This window comes from Opisthorchis viverrini (genome assembly GCF_000715545.1).
Source record: "Opisthorchis viverrini unplaced genomic scaffold opera_v5_179, whole genome shotgun sequence".
Classification (NCBI taxonomy): domain Eukaryota; kingdom Metazoa; phylum Platyhelminthes; class Trematoda; order Opisthorchiida; family Opisthorchiidae; genus Opisthorchis; species Opisthorchis viverrini.
In genome coordinates, this window is record NW_008751828.1 from 309638 (window position 1) to 323900 (window position 14263).

The 14263-nt window shown below is 42.0% G+C and overlaps 1 protein-coding gene across 1 annotated transcript in view; it reads left to right on the forward strand.

Annotated features, from left to right (window-relative positions):
- Positions 1-384: 384 nt before the first annotated feature.
- The window catches only part of T265_14299 (hypothetical protein), a gene marked incomplete at both ends in the record, with an annotated part of 16568 nt that continues 2689 nt past the window's right edge, over positions 385-14263 (forward strand). The window contains 3 exons of the mRNA XM_009172998.1: positions 385-476; positions 5566-5879; positions 10502-11176. Of these exons, the coding sequence (XP_009171262.1) occupies positions 386-476; positions 5566-5879; positions 10502-11176 (1080 nt within the window). The remainder of the gene's footprint in view (positions 477-5565; positions 5880-10501; positions 11177-14263) is intronic.

The following is a 14263-nucleotide window of genomic DNA, read 5'->3' on the forward strand; positions in this document are numbered from 1 at the left end:
ATTGCCTTGTCATGTATCTTACACTGTCGTTTCCTGCACTGCCAACATGCCATGGGCTCTTTTGCAAATACTATGTTTTACGCTTCTTTCAACTTCTCGACTTTCCAGTAATAAATCCTCTCCTTAATCCTGTCTGAAGCAGGCGGAATCTTCTCTTCTCCTAATTACACTAATTTTGGAAACCAACTTACCATTGAAGCTTGCCCTTGTGCATGTCAAAATAAGTTTCACACCACAATAAGCTTATCACTGTGTTGTACTGAAAAACTGACCTGCTACATGCAGTTACACGCGGTGTGACGAGAAGCACATAACCCTATATAAACAAACTGGTTATCGATTTTGGTAGATGAAGCCACAAGTCCGTTCGTAAAATATATAAACGCCATCCGAGGTCGTACGTAGCAAATCAAGGAGTCACTGTGTGTCAAGTCTATCTGTACGTGTCTCACCATCAAATTTTCTTCATTGTGTGGGTGAGTTCTAGCATTTTAGATGAACAGAATCAGTGTGAACCTCAAACTGCATACGCCAGTAATTAGCTTGAATTTTGTTGGCATAAAATGAACACATTCCAGAAGAATGTCCTTCATTATCAAGGTCTGTCAAATTTGTATGCTCCCTTGATTTACTTAAATCAACCAAGAAATCTCCCCAAGTTTTATCCGCATATCTTAATCGTGTTTGTCAGTTTTTCGTGCAACGAGACGCTGTTGATACTGATATGGAAAAATATTGAGAGAGCTGTACCACAACCCTCACGTACGACTCAGGAGGCATTCGCTGGCCTGTAAAACAATCAAGAGCATTTCGGTAGTTTTTGGTCTTGCGAAAAACGGGTTTATTAGTCTCGAGTTGTCAGTCAGATTTCTGCATCTAATTTAGTAGAGTGACAAGCCACTGTCGTAACTAATTTACTTAACTAGACAAGCAATTTAACAAAAAACGGATGTTTAGGTGCAAAACTAACAAACAAGTTTACCGCAATAGAATTTTAGGCGCTTGGGCCAAACTATAAAAAATTTCATATTACTTGGTTTCGAGTAATTAGACAAGAATAGATAAGGGATGAATAGTTTGGTATCTGATTTCACATTCCTGCTTGCGGCCCCCACCCAATGACTAGTTGTATTTCACGATTAGATACAGTCAGCAAAGAGCAGCCAAATCCTTAATCGCTCTCAGACATGTTGTAATTAACGTAGACAGTATCGACAATTAGTTAAATTACGTATGCTTGTAAGAAATCTTGTCTTCATGATCCATATCCAAACGAACTTTTATAATTCTGCTACAAATTTAAGAACGGAAATGGCTAGCCCTTTTTTTCTTTCTTATCGGGAATACAGGCCGAGCATGTCTCTCACTGTAAATGCAATGGTGCGTTTTCCACAGTTTATTCTTACAGGGGCCATACCTTCGTGCGGCTAGAAAATGTGAGATCCCGAACTCAAGTAAAATCAACTAGGACTTTGGCATTCAGTTAGTTCGATGTTCAATGACCTACTGTTAACGGCCGATCAACTTGTTTTACCGCGTTCAGATAAGAAAAAGAGCACGGCTGGTCCTAATAATGAAACTATATATTACTGAGGTAAAGTCAACCTGATACATTCAGAATATTGACTATTTTGGAGTGAAAGAAGGGAGACGGTGCTGTCGAACATGCATCACCTGATAGCTTCAGAGCCTTAAGATTAGGAAAATCAGGGATTTGAGAGTTCAATCATCCAATTTACGGAGTCTTGTGCTATATTTTTATTAGAACGGACCTGTAATGTCTGAAGCACTTCTTAGCTGGGATTGTTCTCGTGATGCGATGATTTCGTAGACTGGTTTGTTGTTGTGGACGACGACGAAGCTTGCATGCTTCCAAATGGAATTGTCAGTTTCTTTGTTTAAGCAATTGTTGAAGAGCAATTCAACCCTTTCTTCACTTTCCTTCATCGGAAGTTGTCTAGCGACTTTCCTACCAAATGCTGACGTTTATTGCTCATCTTTTTTTTAAACGACCACACAACTCCAAAAACTATGGAATAATTCTAAAGAAATTGACGTGAGCTCACTAAAATGCTTTAGGTATTCCATTCTCGTCGGTCACTTTGGTGTGGGGTGATGCGCAGAAGGTATTTAAGCGAGTATTCATTTCCGTATTTAATCGGCAAACAATAGCTGATGTGAACATTTCGTCTGATTTCCGTAAGCCGTGTTTCTCATGTCCTTTTGAATGGACGCCAATAAAGACCCATTTTGGTTGTTGGTTTATTCACTTAGCTGGGCTATTGGATTGCCAAAGTCTCATTACCAATCGCGATGACATCATCAGTTCATTTTTAGAGAGCGTAGAGATGGGTCGATGGTTGTGCAGTTCTCTCACTTATGTGGAAAATATTTGTTTGCTTTGACGACATATGGCCCAATGCGTTAAAATCAGATGTTGCCAAATTGTTTGTTGGTGTATATGAATAGCTATCAGCCCAATCGGATTTTCCTGTCATTGCGGTGTCAGCACTTGCAGTCGGTTTCTCACAGCATGGTGTTGTACCTTCCCTACTATAACATCATACCAATGGCACCGGGAGCCGCCAAGTTTCGCATCGTTAAGGTGGTAGTGGATTGATAAATAACGATATTCCTCCAACCCTACCGTTTACAATATATAGACTGTGTATAGATATGCACCACAACTGTTCAAGAGAACATTTCCAATCCAAGCCGATACCTCGATAGTCTGCCTCATTGTTTGGTGCACGGCGGCGTGCAAGGAGAGAAAGTCACAACAACTGTACACGACGGCATGAAGATTTAATAATCCAGGTTTCAAAGAGCTGAATATCCACTTGGTTGATCGAAAGATTGCATCTGGAAGGTTCTATTAAACATAACTCTTTAAAATGCCGTCCAAAGTCCTCGGTTCGTAACACCTAAAAAGAACGACAACCAGACTTTGGTCCCATCATACGATCGTTGAAGCATGATTCAAGAACCTTTGATACTCCAATGCGATTTTTTTGTTTTAGCCATTTCCTGGCTTGCTTAAATTAACTAGAAAAGGTATGGTTGTTCGAGCTAGACTTTTATCTTGCCCAAGGCGAAGGTGATTTCAGCATTCAAGTACTGAGAATTGAGAAAACTAGGAGTTGAATGTGCTGAAAACTAGGTTTATGTCTAGCATCTCCTTCGTTAGCTAGTTCCATGTAGTTTCCCCTAAGGGCTTTGACGATTCATTGGACCATTCAGTTTTTAAATGTAGGTAATAGAATCAGTATGCGACTACTGAAGTTAACATGTATAAGTCTTTTTTGGAAATTAAATACCATACTAGTAAGTTCTGACGAGCACTGGTACTCTTCTCATGCGATCTATTAGAACTGACGGTCCGAATGCATCATTGACTAGGAAAGTATTCAACTTGTGGAACGCCACTGCGAAATTCCCCTTTCCTGTGAAAGCATCATTTCCCAATCTGTGTTTGTCAGCGCATTACTGTAGCGGATACGTTTCTGGGTTTTATCCAGAATTTAAAACTGCTCCAAACAGTTGCTTGAGTCCAATGCTGATACAGAGCAAAAACATCAAGTAGGTGTTGATGTTAAGCGCACTTCCAACCACTCGTCGTACCTATGGATTTCTTTGCTGTTTTAAAATGAATGTATTAACCTTCAAAGACACAAACAACTCTATTTTAGATTTTTCCGACCATACTTGTGGGCGCATATTGATTGGCAGCTGCGGAAATGATATCCGTTGCATAAAAGTTTAAATTCTAATGGGTAGGAACCCATAGGGATAATAACATGTTGGATGCATCAAGAGTTTTAGGGTTGGGTTACAGGTAGCCTGCTAAAAGTCACGCAAAATTTGAACCTCACAGTACTTATATCCAAAATGAGGGAACTTCATTAACTGACACGGATCATTCAATTCAGCTATGTTGTATTATACAACATTTTGTTCTGATTGTTGTTCCTGAGGATATGGAAGATGCTGTTTGAACAAACTGCTTATCAGTAAAAATTTGGTTACGTTTACTCGGAACACAACTGGAAAATTATGGCCGAGGACGATACTAGACCAGATGTAACCCAATTCATCGGAAAATTCTAATTGAAACTAACGGCATTCATTGGTAGCTTTTTGGTCTGGTCGTGATGTAATCAGATATATGAACAATCATTTTGACCGTCCTCGTCACAAGGATCCTGTTCTGACTTGAGCACGTCATTCAAAGAATATTGCGGTGAGTAGTTTTATACACCGAGATGCAGCGATCGACCTTTCCAAATCAAACAACCAGAAACTTCACTGTTCTCCCTAATAACTTCTTATCAACTTCTTAGCAACAAATGGAGGTATTGTGGTGTGAATAAAACCCAGATACCAGTGAAAGGGAGAAGGTCTTTACTGCGGAGTTATCTATTAGGAAATGCTGACTGACTTTTTACAGACCATTGGACAGGAAAGCAAAACTTTCGTTTGCATCTTATTTACAAAAATTGAGCATCCATCTTCTCCTGAACGCGTCTTCTTGGGCTTTTCTGGATATTCATTGAATCCAGTCATTCACCGCTCAAATCCAAGCAAATGTAACAAAGCGACTCCACAAATTCCGCAACAGATCTCCCCTTTTCAAGAGACGCAAGGTGAAATTCCACGGACAGCACATACTATTCGCGTGCCTCCCCATCAGTAGTATCACCGTTACACCAGTACTGATGAGACTGGGCTTCATTTGTACCGATCACCCTTAAAACATTACTACCTGAGTTCGGAGAACTGAGACTTTGGATAGTTCCGCAAATGAACACCCAATAGACCTCCAGTAAAAACCCTGTCTCACTGGTCTGGTTCGGTTTTCAGCTTGTCCGGATTTCACTTCTTCGTGTGCCCCAATGAAAACCGCACGGATACTAGGTCCTAGATTTTTCTTGTCAAGTCACTATTTCTCCCTTGCAATATGGTCTTTGCTCCATCAACCACATGACATCAGTTTAATGAGACACCATGGCCACGATTTGTTAGACCGCACATATCAGCAGCGCACAAGTGTATCTGGGTATCCATTGCGATCCAGTCGAAGGATCGAGTCTAGTCGAAACGTGTGCTGAATGTATGCTACTAGGAAGCACGTATGTTCGGCATGTCACAGATGTGTATGATTTTATAATTGGCATTCACCTGATTTTGTAGTTGATCCATTCGTACAGCAAACAAACATTCATCGTTGTCTTCCTGTTGTATAACGGTGACCTTTCTATGTGCAGCATTGGCGATTCAATGGTACGCGAGTGTTATCACACGTTGTGTAAGACGGCTAAAAGTTTACTAGGTTTCACAGATATACTTTATCTTATCTCTGCTGCTTTAAGGGAACAAGAAATTACAAAAAGCAAAGGCGATACGTGATTTTTTTAAATGTCCAAGACACGGACAATTCTGAGAAAAGAAGAATGAGACGAATAACATTCGTGATCTGCACATTGATCGTTGTTAACCATTTGTTTTAGCTAACCCAGTGTTTACATTCTGTATGCTTTTGACCTTGTATTTCTCTTTTCAATTCAGCCCACGCAATGAGGCCACTGGTGATTTTGTGTACAGTCCTATTAAATGGCGTCTTCGCTCTTGAAAATGGTCTCGCCCGAACACCTCCAATGGGTTGGATGAGTTGGGAAAGATTTCGTTGCCAGACAGACTGTGTGCAGTATCCCGAAGATTGTATCAGTGAGAAATTGATTAGGCGCACTGTGGACCGTATGATATCAGACGGTTGGAAAGATGTGGGGTACGAGTACGTCATAACTGATGACTGCTGGCCAGAAAAAGAGCGAGATCGGAACACCCAGGAAATCGTGGCCGATCAGACAAGATTTCCTAGTGTAAGTGACTTATTTCAAAGTGTGGCCCGACAGTTCTCAAATGTTCTTCATGTAGATACAAGTCCTTTATGTACATATGGTCGGCTTGGAATGAGGCTTCATATTAGGCCGCACCCTGGTACATACAAACAGCTCTACACTGTTCTGCATTTAATGTTAACAAACCGTCGGGTTTTGTGTTATCTAAGGCCTCGTTAGGTGGCCGAGTGGGGCGTACATACTACTCTTTGGTTACTGGTTTTCGACTGTATCACAAAACCATATGCCCACTGACCAAACCGGAACCTTCAGAAAAATGTAGACTACGATCCACTCAGCCGTTGACTTATTTACACACCCATTTGACTTGTGGTGAAACGCAAGATTATTTTATCGAAATAGTAGTCTCTTCCAGTAGGACTGACATCTAGTATCCAGTCCCATATTATAAGATTCGGTCGCTGGACCTTCAAACACCCGAAACGTCTACACGTTATGTCCAACTTTACCCACTTAATGGATCTCGACAAGGACGTGAGGCTAAATCTTCCTGGATCTGGCCTAGCCCTTGCCATAAGCTTTCGTTGACTTTTAAACCCACGTCAGCCGCGATGGCAACCGAACAGATAATATAACCACTCACTCATAGTCCAGTTATCTGAGTTGGTGAACACAAGTTATACCCAAGACCATGATTCGGACACACTCCATCCTGCACAAATGGATCACAGGTGAATAAGAAACAGCCATATAGCCAAGGAATCTTTTTCCAATGTGCATTTGGCTGAATCTCACAGACAGGAATTTCACGGTAAAACTATCACAAGAAGTGTAAGTAAAATATGTTGGTCCTGACTGCATGATACGACCTATCTGACAGCTGTCACGTGTAGGATGCACTGAGGTCAACAGGTTGACTAACAATTGAGTACTTTTTCTTCGGGACGCGAAAGCAGTGATCTGTCAGTTACTTGCAAAGCGTCGTTTTGCGTAGACCATGTCAACTGTAAAGAGTGCGCAAAGCGTCTTGATACACATGCATTTGGCGTGTGGCGGTGGATGGCCGTGGTTCCTTTCGCTCAAAGCACTCTGGACGTAAGTATATGTGATGGTCTGTTGCTGACATGAAGGATGATGATGATGTCGGTGACCGGTATCTAAAGGATGTGTTAGAACTATGCTGTTGGCGGTCTACGTAACTTGTTTGACTTGGCACAATTTTGGTACCGGCTGAGACAATGTGCTTTTTGTTTTGCCGGAGTAACGCGCATCATATCTGCAAGCAAACTTATACCCTCATAGAAGTCTCTGCACCAGAAGTTCGGCCTCTTAGTGCTTACATTTTTGTTTGGTTCCTCATTTATTTTTTTTGTTCACAAGTTCCGTGTCTACACCGCTAGTGAATGGTGGTAATTCTTGCACCATATCGGACTTGACACGTTTTTTTTTGTGCTCAGCCCTGTGTTTCTTCCCAGAAATCATTCGGTACTACAGCTGTTCACAGGCTGTCTACGAGAGAATCAACTACGGGAAATGTGCTCCTCATTCGACCCTTTGGTGCTGTATCGCGCAGACACCGTATGAGGTATCCCTTGGATAACACAGAAAGCAAAATTCTTGTACTGACGTACCTAATTTCTGTTTTGGTAGGCACTTGTCTGAACCTTTCCATCATTTTATCCGACAGGTTTGTCGATGCAATCATGTTCTGGTCCACAAGTGAGCTGCAAAGCTACATGGATATTGTCACCATGAAATTAATCGTTCCACACAAGATCGGCGCAGAAACACCAGACTATCTCAAATATCGTTGCAATGAGGATATTCCTCTAAGCATGGTGTTTTCTCATTTAGATATCAATATGTCGGCTATATGCTCAATCTATTTACCTCAAAATCTAAGTGCCGTTCCATTATCTGTTTGATTATTGTTTGCCTGAATGGCTCCACGTACGTAGCTCATAGTCGTAATGGCCAATGAAGTTACGCCTAAAAATCGCTCGTTTATTTGATACGTGTTGAAACTGGATGTGTACCGTGTTTGCCAAGATATGGTGAGCGCTGTGTTTGAATACAAAATGACGAAAGCACCTTCACGTCCGCTCGTAATTTTGTCTTCCTAGTTGAACTATGGAAAGAAGGCAAATCAGTATCAGAAATATAACGTACTAGGAATCCAGGTTTTTACACCTTAGGCGAACCGTATGCACAATGATGTGTTCTAGCGGGCTTGAGCTACTCAAATGCTCGCTTCTTGATGTGGTCTCCATGAATGTTGTCGGAGCTCACACCAGTCATTTATTCTGTGGTGATGCTTTTCGTACCATATAGCACACCAGGTGACATCATGGGGAATTTATTCAATCTCGCAACAAGCTTTTCCAGCTACACGCTCAAAATAACTTCCACAGTAGGTAGCTTCTGCTCGGAAACAAGCTCTGTAAGTACCACTATTCAATTGCTGTCCTTGTAAATCTGACAGGCAGCACTCCGCTTAGTGAATAGTGAATAGTAAGATTTCAGAAACTATGGCAGAATTTCCGAAAGTTCATGTCGTCGGATGATTGTTAGGTGGAAACCACAGTAACTGAAGTTTATGAGCTGCCGGAAAAAGGTGTTAAAATAAGATAGTTGCACCACCTGGACATTGTTTTAAAGGTTTCAGTTACCGTGATGTTGATGTTGACAAATTCAGAGTTCACTAACAGCCTACAAATTGTAACGTTCAATCCAAGATCCTCCTCAGAAAATTGTCGATTACTCTGCTTATTGTGCCTTTAACGGGCAAACGGTATCTTCGAGTGACGCGTAATATCAGAACCTCCGGGAAGGCAAAACAAATTCGGGGCTGGGTATCTATACGGTACTCAATGGTAGGTACTTGTCCACAACCAATGATCCATTTGAAATACAAAAGTATGAACCAAATTTGCAAACAGGCTCCCACGTGAGACAGTGACTCGTACATAAGGTCGGCCGAAAAATGGTTAGATGACCTCAAGGCTAAATAAGTTAAGTGGTAAGAACAAACAAACGACAGTTCATACACACACACTAAACCCAAAAGTGGAGCGGGGTTGAAATTGGGACAGAACAAAGGTGGGGGATTTCAAATGTTAACTTAATGGACGATACAGTGCCCTTTTTTTCTGTAGCACGTGATAATGATAACTATAACGTTTCGCGTGCAACATCAAGAGTGTACTGATTACAGAATTTCCATTAGTTAGGTTGTAGCGGGCGCTCTCATAATAATGCTTGTATTCAGTTACTTTTGATTTTCTCTCATCAAAGTACATATTACAATCGATTTTCGCGCCATAGCCAGGCGATGAAATACCACATACACTATAGAACCGAAGTGTGTATAAGATTACTGTCCTAATTGGTATAACTATGCACGTTTCAAAGTATAGCGTTCACAGTCCCAGCTTACGACCAGATGACTCATGTAAAAGTGTCCATTATATTTCTTTGAGTCCCATTGAGGAGAATGTTTCTAGTTCAGGTATGGTAGACGGTTGTTGGTTTATTCGCAGAGTTAGACAGTTTACTTGCAAACGTTCAGTCATCAGTCGAGGTGAAATCATCGACGCGTTGTTAGGGACAGGGCAAACTAGTGCGTCAGTGATTGTGTATTAGGTAGCCGTGTGTGCTAACATACGGGATGCATACCAAAGACGACCACTTATTCTGGTAGACATTTCGATCGGCCGGTGACCGTATGACCTTCACGGTCAGCCTCGTTTGCTGTCGTCCATTGGTCGGTGCTCGAAGAAATTCTTTCCCTGAAATCCTAGGTTCTGCTCTATGACCTTCAGTGGTGTGATCCCAAGGAGATTTCTGTTTCTTAGTCTGTGATTCCTATAGTCAGTCGCTTTTCAGTATTCCAGCCGGGACGTTAGTTTTGCATCAAGTTCAAGAGGCCACCTGTGGAGTACCGTGCTTTCATTCTTCTCCGTGTTTCGCGCCTCCCAGTGCCATTTTTTTTCACATTTCCCAGATTGGATTTTGTTTCGCGCCCCCAATGCCAATTTTTTCACATTTCGCAGATTGGATTTGTGCCCCCGTGTGGTTTTCAAGCACAGAAATCAATAAAGGACAGCCATATTTTCTAATGACTGCACTGTGTTATCAGAACTAAAAACTCACTTGGACACCAGTGAATGAACGAGAACAGAAAAGTTTGACCAAGAAAGTCACATGGTCACCTACTAATCAGGGCACAGGATAACAGATTAACGAATAGAACCACCTTACCCAGCAATCTGCAACATCAGAGGGGCAGCCCCAGCAGGCAGCACATATATTTAACACAAACACAGCACTACTCAACACGAAACCACTGAAACGCCACTACACTTTACTCCCCAACAATGTACCAATGATGCCACCCCGGTGATGGCGGTACGTTTGCAAGTACCTGGCTCAGTAAACAAACCATCAAGCGCTTTAAAGCTCTGTTACTCTGTGCCGCGTACAGCGTTGGGTCTACTTACAACCAACTTACAACCAACCTTTTACTTTACTTGAAGCGGTCCATGGCCAAAAGTAGTCAATGAGTCTTTCACACTGGTACTCACTGAATCGTTTTAACAACGTCGTGAACTGTTCACCTGGTGATCAATTCTGTCTTCCTGCAGGGTATTGAGGGCCTTGGAGAATATATTCATGGTCATGGTCTAAAGTTCGGTATTTATTTGGACTACGGAACAATGACGTGTGCTGGCTATCCGGGCAGCATGGACTTTCTGGAAATTGACACCAAAAGCCTGGCAAAATGGAAAGTAGACTACGTCAAGGTTGATGGATGCTACAGCCCATTGGACGAAATGCCCGAAGGTTATGAGAAGTTCGGCGAACTACTCAATCAAACTGGTCGTCCAATCGTATACAGCTGTAGCTACCCGGCCTACATACCGTGGAGATCGAACCCAAAAATGTTGGACTGGCAGCGTCTCAAAACCAATTGCAACCTGTGGCGAATGTTCGGTGATATTGATGATTCGTGGGACAGCGTCCTAACAATTATTAATTTAATGCGCGACACACAGTCTACCTTACAACCAATTGCCGGTCCAGGGCATTGGAACGATCCAGATATGCTAGTAATTGGAGACTTCGGATTGTCCTTGGACCAAGAGCGCGTTCAAATGGGAATGTGGTGTCTTTTTGCAGCTCCATTGCTTATTTCTGCTGATATGGACCACATGAATCCTGAGAGTGCAGCAATACTGAAGAATCCGCATCTGATATCAATTAATCAGGATTCTGGTGGACATCAAGCCAAATACATCACGACCAAAAACGGTGTACAGGTAAGGGCTTATCACGATCATTTAATTTAGCCCATTCATAGAATATTTTCACACATTTCAGTGGAACCAGCTAACCAGGGGTTTTCTCCAGTTTCACTTCCAGAGAAAGAGAAAGAGAGCGAATGCGAAGAGTTTTCGCCAACTTACTTTCACTACACAGACACTGCGGTTTGAAAATTCGAACGAATATTTCACCAAAACCCTTTGAAGTTCAAATAGCTCATAATTGAATCGGACAAAAGCGGCGGATAAGTATGAACGGGAATTCGCAACAGAGAACACCACTTTCCAAAGAAGTAGTCCCGTTACCTAAAATGGGTTTTAGAGTCGCGTTGTGAAGCCAGTTACATCAAAACAAACATAAATGGGCCGAAAACTGAAGACCTTCCAGTTGAAGTGACCTACTTATCAGGAGAAGATTGGTATTGGGAGACAGCACATCCGGTTGTGCACGGTGCACATTCGTACAAACACAAGTGACACACGACATAAAAATATCATATAATGAGCTTCTTATCCCCTTATCAATGAAAGTAATTGGACACACTCCAACTGCATACTAATTACTGGGAAGACATGCATGCTCCGTCAACTAAGTGTGAGCACATAAGATGCGTTACTCGTTCCAACAGGAATTGGGACATAGGACTGGTTGTTCCCTTTGTTTGCTTATTCCTAATTAGAAATTGTGCGACCGTCTTCTGTCAGGCAGTTCGCACCTTTGAGCTGCAGTGTTTGAGGCACCTCAGTGCTCATGTTCCTCATGTTTCAATGAATATTTCAACCCATCTGATGGTCCGTTGCAGCCAAATGTTCAACCGACCACGTTAAAGCGAAAATGCTGGTCCTGTAGTATTGAGGGTGCCCCTCACTTGAACCCTCCTGCAGTATGTCAAAGAAGACTATTTCAGTGAACAAATGCTCGCAAATTACAACACGGAATCGAAATACTTTGAAAACTCAGTTTCAGGGTTGACACACACTGAATTACTTCTCTCCAGCCCTATCGAGTCGTTTCAGTGGTGTTCATACCCTGTTTTGAGAATCAATGAACGCGGTTCTCACACTCGACAATGCAGACGAGTACACCATATAAGTTAGATATCCTGGTAAGCAAAACGCACTTGTATAGCTCAGTGGCTCCAATTTGGAAAACTGACAAGAGTGCACTGACAGTGATGACCTGTCCATGTATATTTTTCTGTTATTACCATAAGTTGATGATGAGCACCTCTTCAACCGAGGTAGAATCGAACCAATTTGTCTTCTCTGCTGGGTGGTGAGATGCTAGAAATTATAGAAAATTTTGGTGACTACGACTCTGTGAATGTAGTCAATTCTCATCTGGTATGAATGAGAAGCACTGCCCCAACGAATTTTGACTTTAGTCTTTTCAATAAAACTAAATTGAATGGTTGTCCAGAGAAGGACGAATCCACTGAATTTATTGAGGATAACCTCTAGTTACCAAAACTTTAGCCAGGTAATCGTCCTGGATAAAAGTATTTATAGTCCGGCACCGCTTCCATTTTATTTCGGCCCAGATGGTATATCATAAAGACACAGGAGTTAGGCCTCCATCAGAATATTTAACACTTTCAAGAGATGCTCTAGCTTGGCGGTTTCTGAATAAGCCCATTGAAAAGATTTTTTCACAAGTCCCAGGAATGACCCATGGAATGGTAAGGGATAGTGTCCATTTGTAGAGGGTGATACTATCTTGAATGCCAGACGAATCACAGGAAAACATCCATCTATTCAACGAAATGATAAATGTACGGCTAATTTGGTCTTACGCCCTTCGAGAGAAATTTTACAGGGCTAATAGAGTGATGCTAATTTGCCTACATAAACCTTTGTTTGGTTTACCATTTGGTGAGTATACTGGAGCCACAGGGCTTCTACGGGAAATTCACGACAAATGAGTGTTAAAAGTTGGTTTATTTAATAAGGAGAAGCATTCTATATCGCCTATTGCAGTGCCTCATTAGCTAGCTTGCCATCCCTCATCGAAGGCTGTGGAAACGTTGGCAAGGATGGTGTCACCTTGTGCCATCTTTGATTACCTTCTGATGCACTAGCCTCCACAAGATATCGCTTTCTTCCTTAACCTCTCGTTTAGAAGATAAGCGCCACCAATGCGTGAACAGTCAAGGAGCTAACAGCAACTTTATGAGTATTGTGTTCAACTCTAGCTAATTTTTTCTATATTCTGAACCTTCAGAGTTGTATTGCAAAAGGCAGCCCAGAAAACTACTGCAGTAAAAAGGGCGTTTATTAATACAAACTGTTGCCGTGGTCTGAAAATCACCCCTGGCGCAAAATTTGTTTCTAGGTCTCTTTTAGGAAACACTTTTTCTGGGTAGTGCAGGTGTTGAGTTCTCCATACGTAACTTTGAGTCACGCTTAGGTTTGACGATCAAGATATGTATGACGAAGAATCGGATTTAAGAGTCTATAGTTACCGAATATACCCTCATTTACAAACTAATTTGGCTTTTCGAGAGACTCACCCGGAAGCCAGCTAAATCTCTCGTTTGCGACGTTTCCAGGCAAGTGATTGTGCCGCACCAGACCACCTTATGTTTCAGTCGCTACGATATTCAAGATATCGCGATACATGTATACTCGTAATGCACTACTAGTAAGGTTGCTGATGAACCCCAAGAAGGGCGAAACCGGTCGTGAGCTGATGACGAATTTTCAGCAACCTTATGACTAGTGCAGTAACAAGTCTATGGTTATATTTTCACGCAAATAAATAAAAATCTTCGGCAAACCTTAGTGGTCCACGCTCGTGGCATGATCAACAGTTGTGCAAGCTTGTCAGTTACTAGCACATCTGAGCATCAAATTCAGACCACGGTGAGCAGATTGGTGATGCAATGGTGCGGGTTGCTGCCGTTCCTTCCGAGATCACTCTTGTGAGTCCGACTGTTGGGCTCCCTCACGGGGTTGGTGTTAGGGCAAGTCATAGCGGGCCAAGCGGGCTGAGCTAGCACGCCGACGGACGATTGATGCGGTGATATATATATATATATATATATATAAATATATATATATATAAGCTAGGATACAATTGCCCGG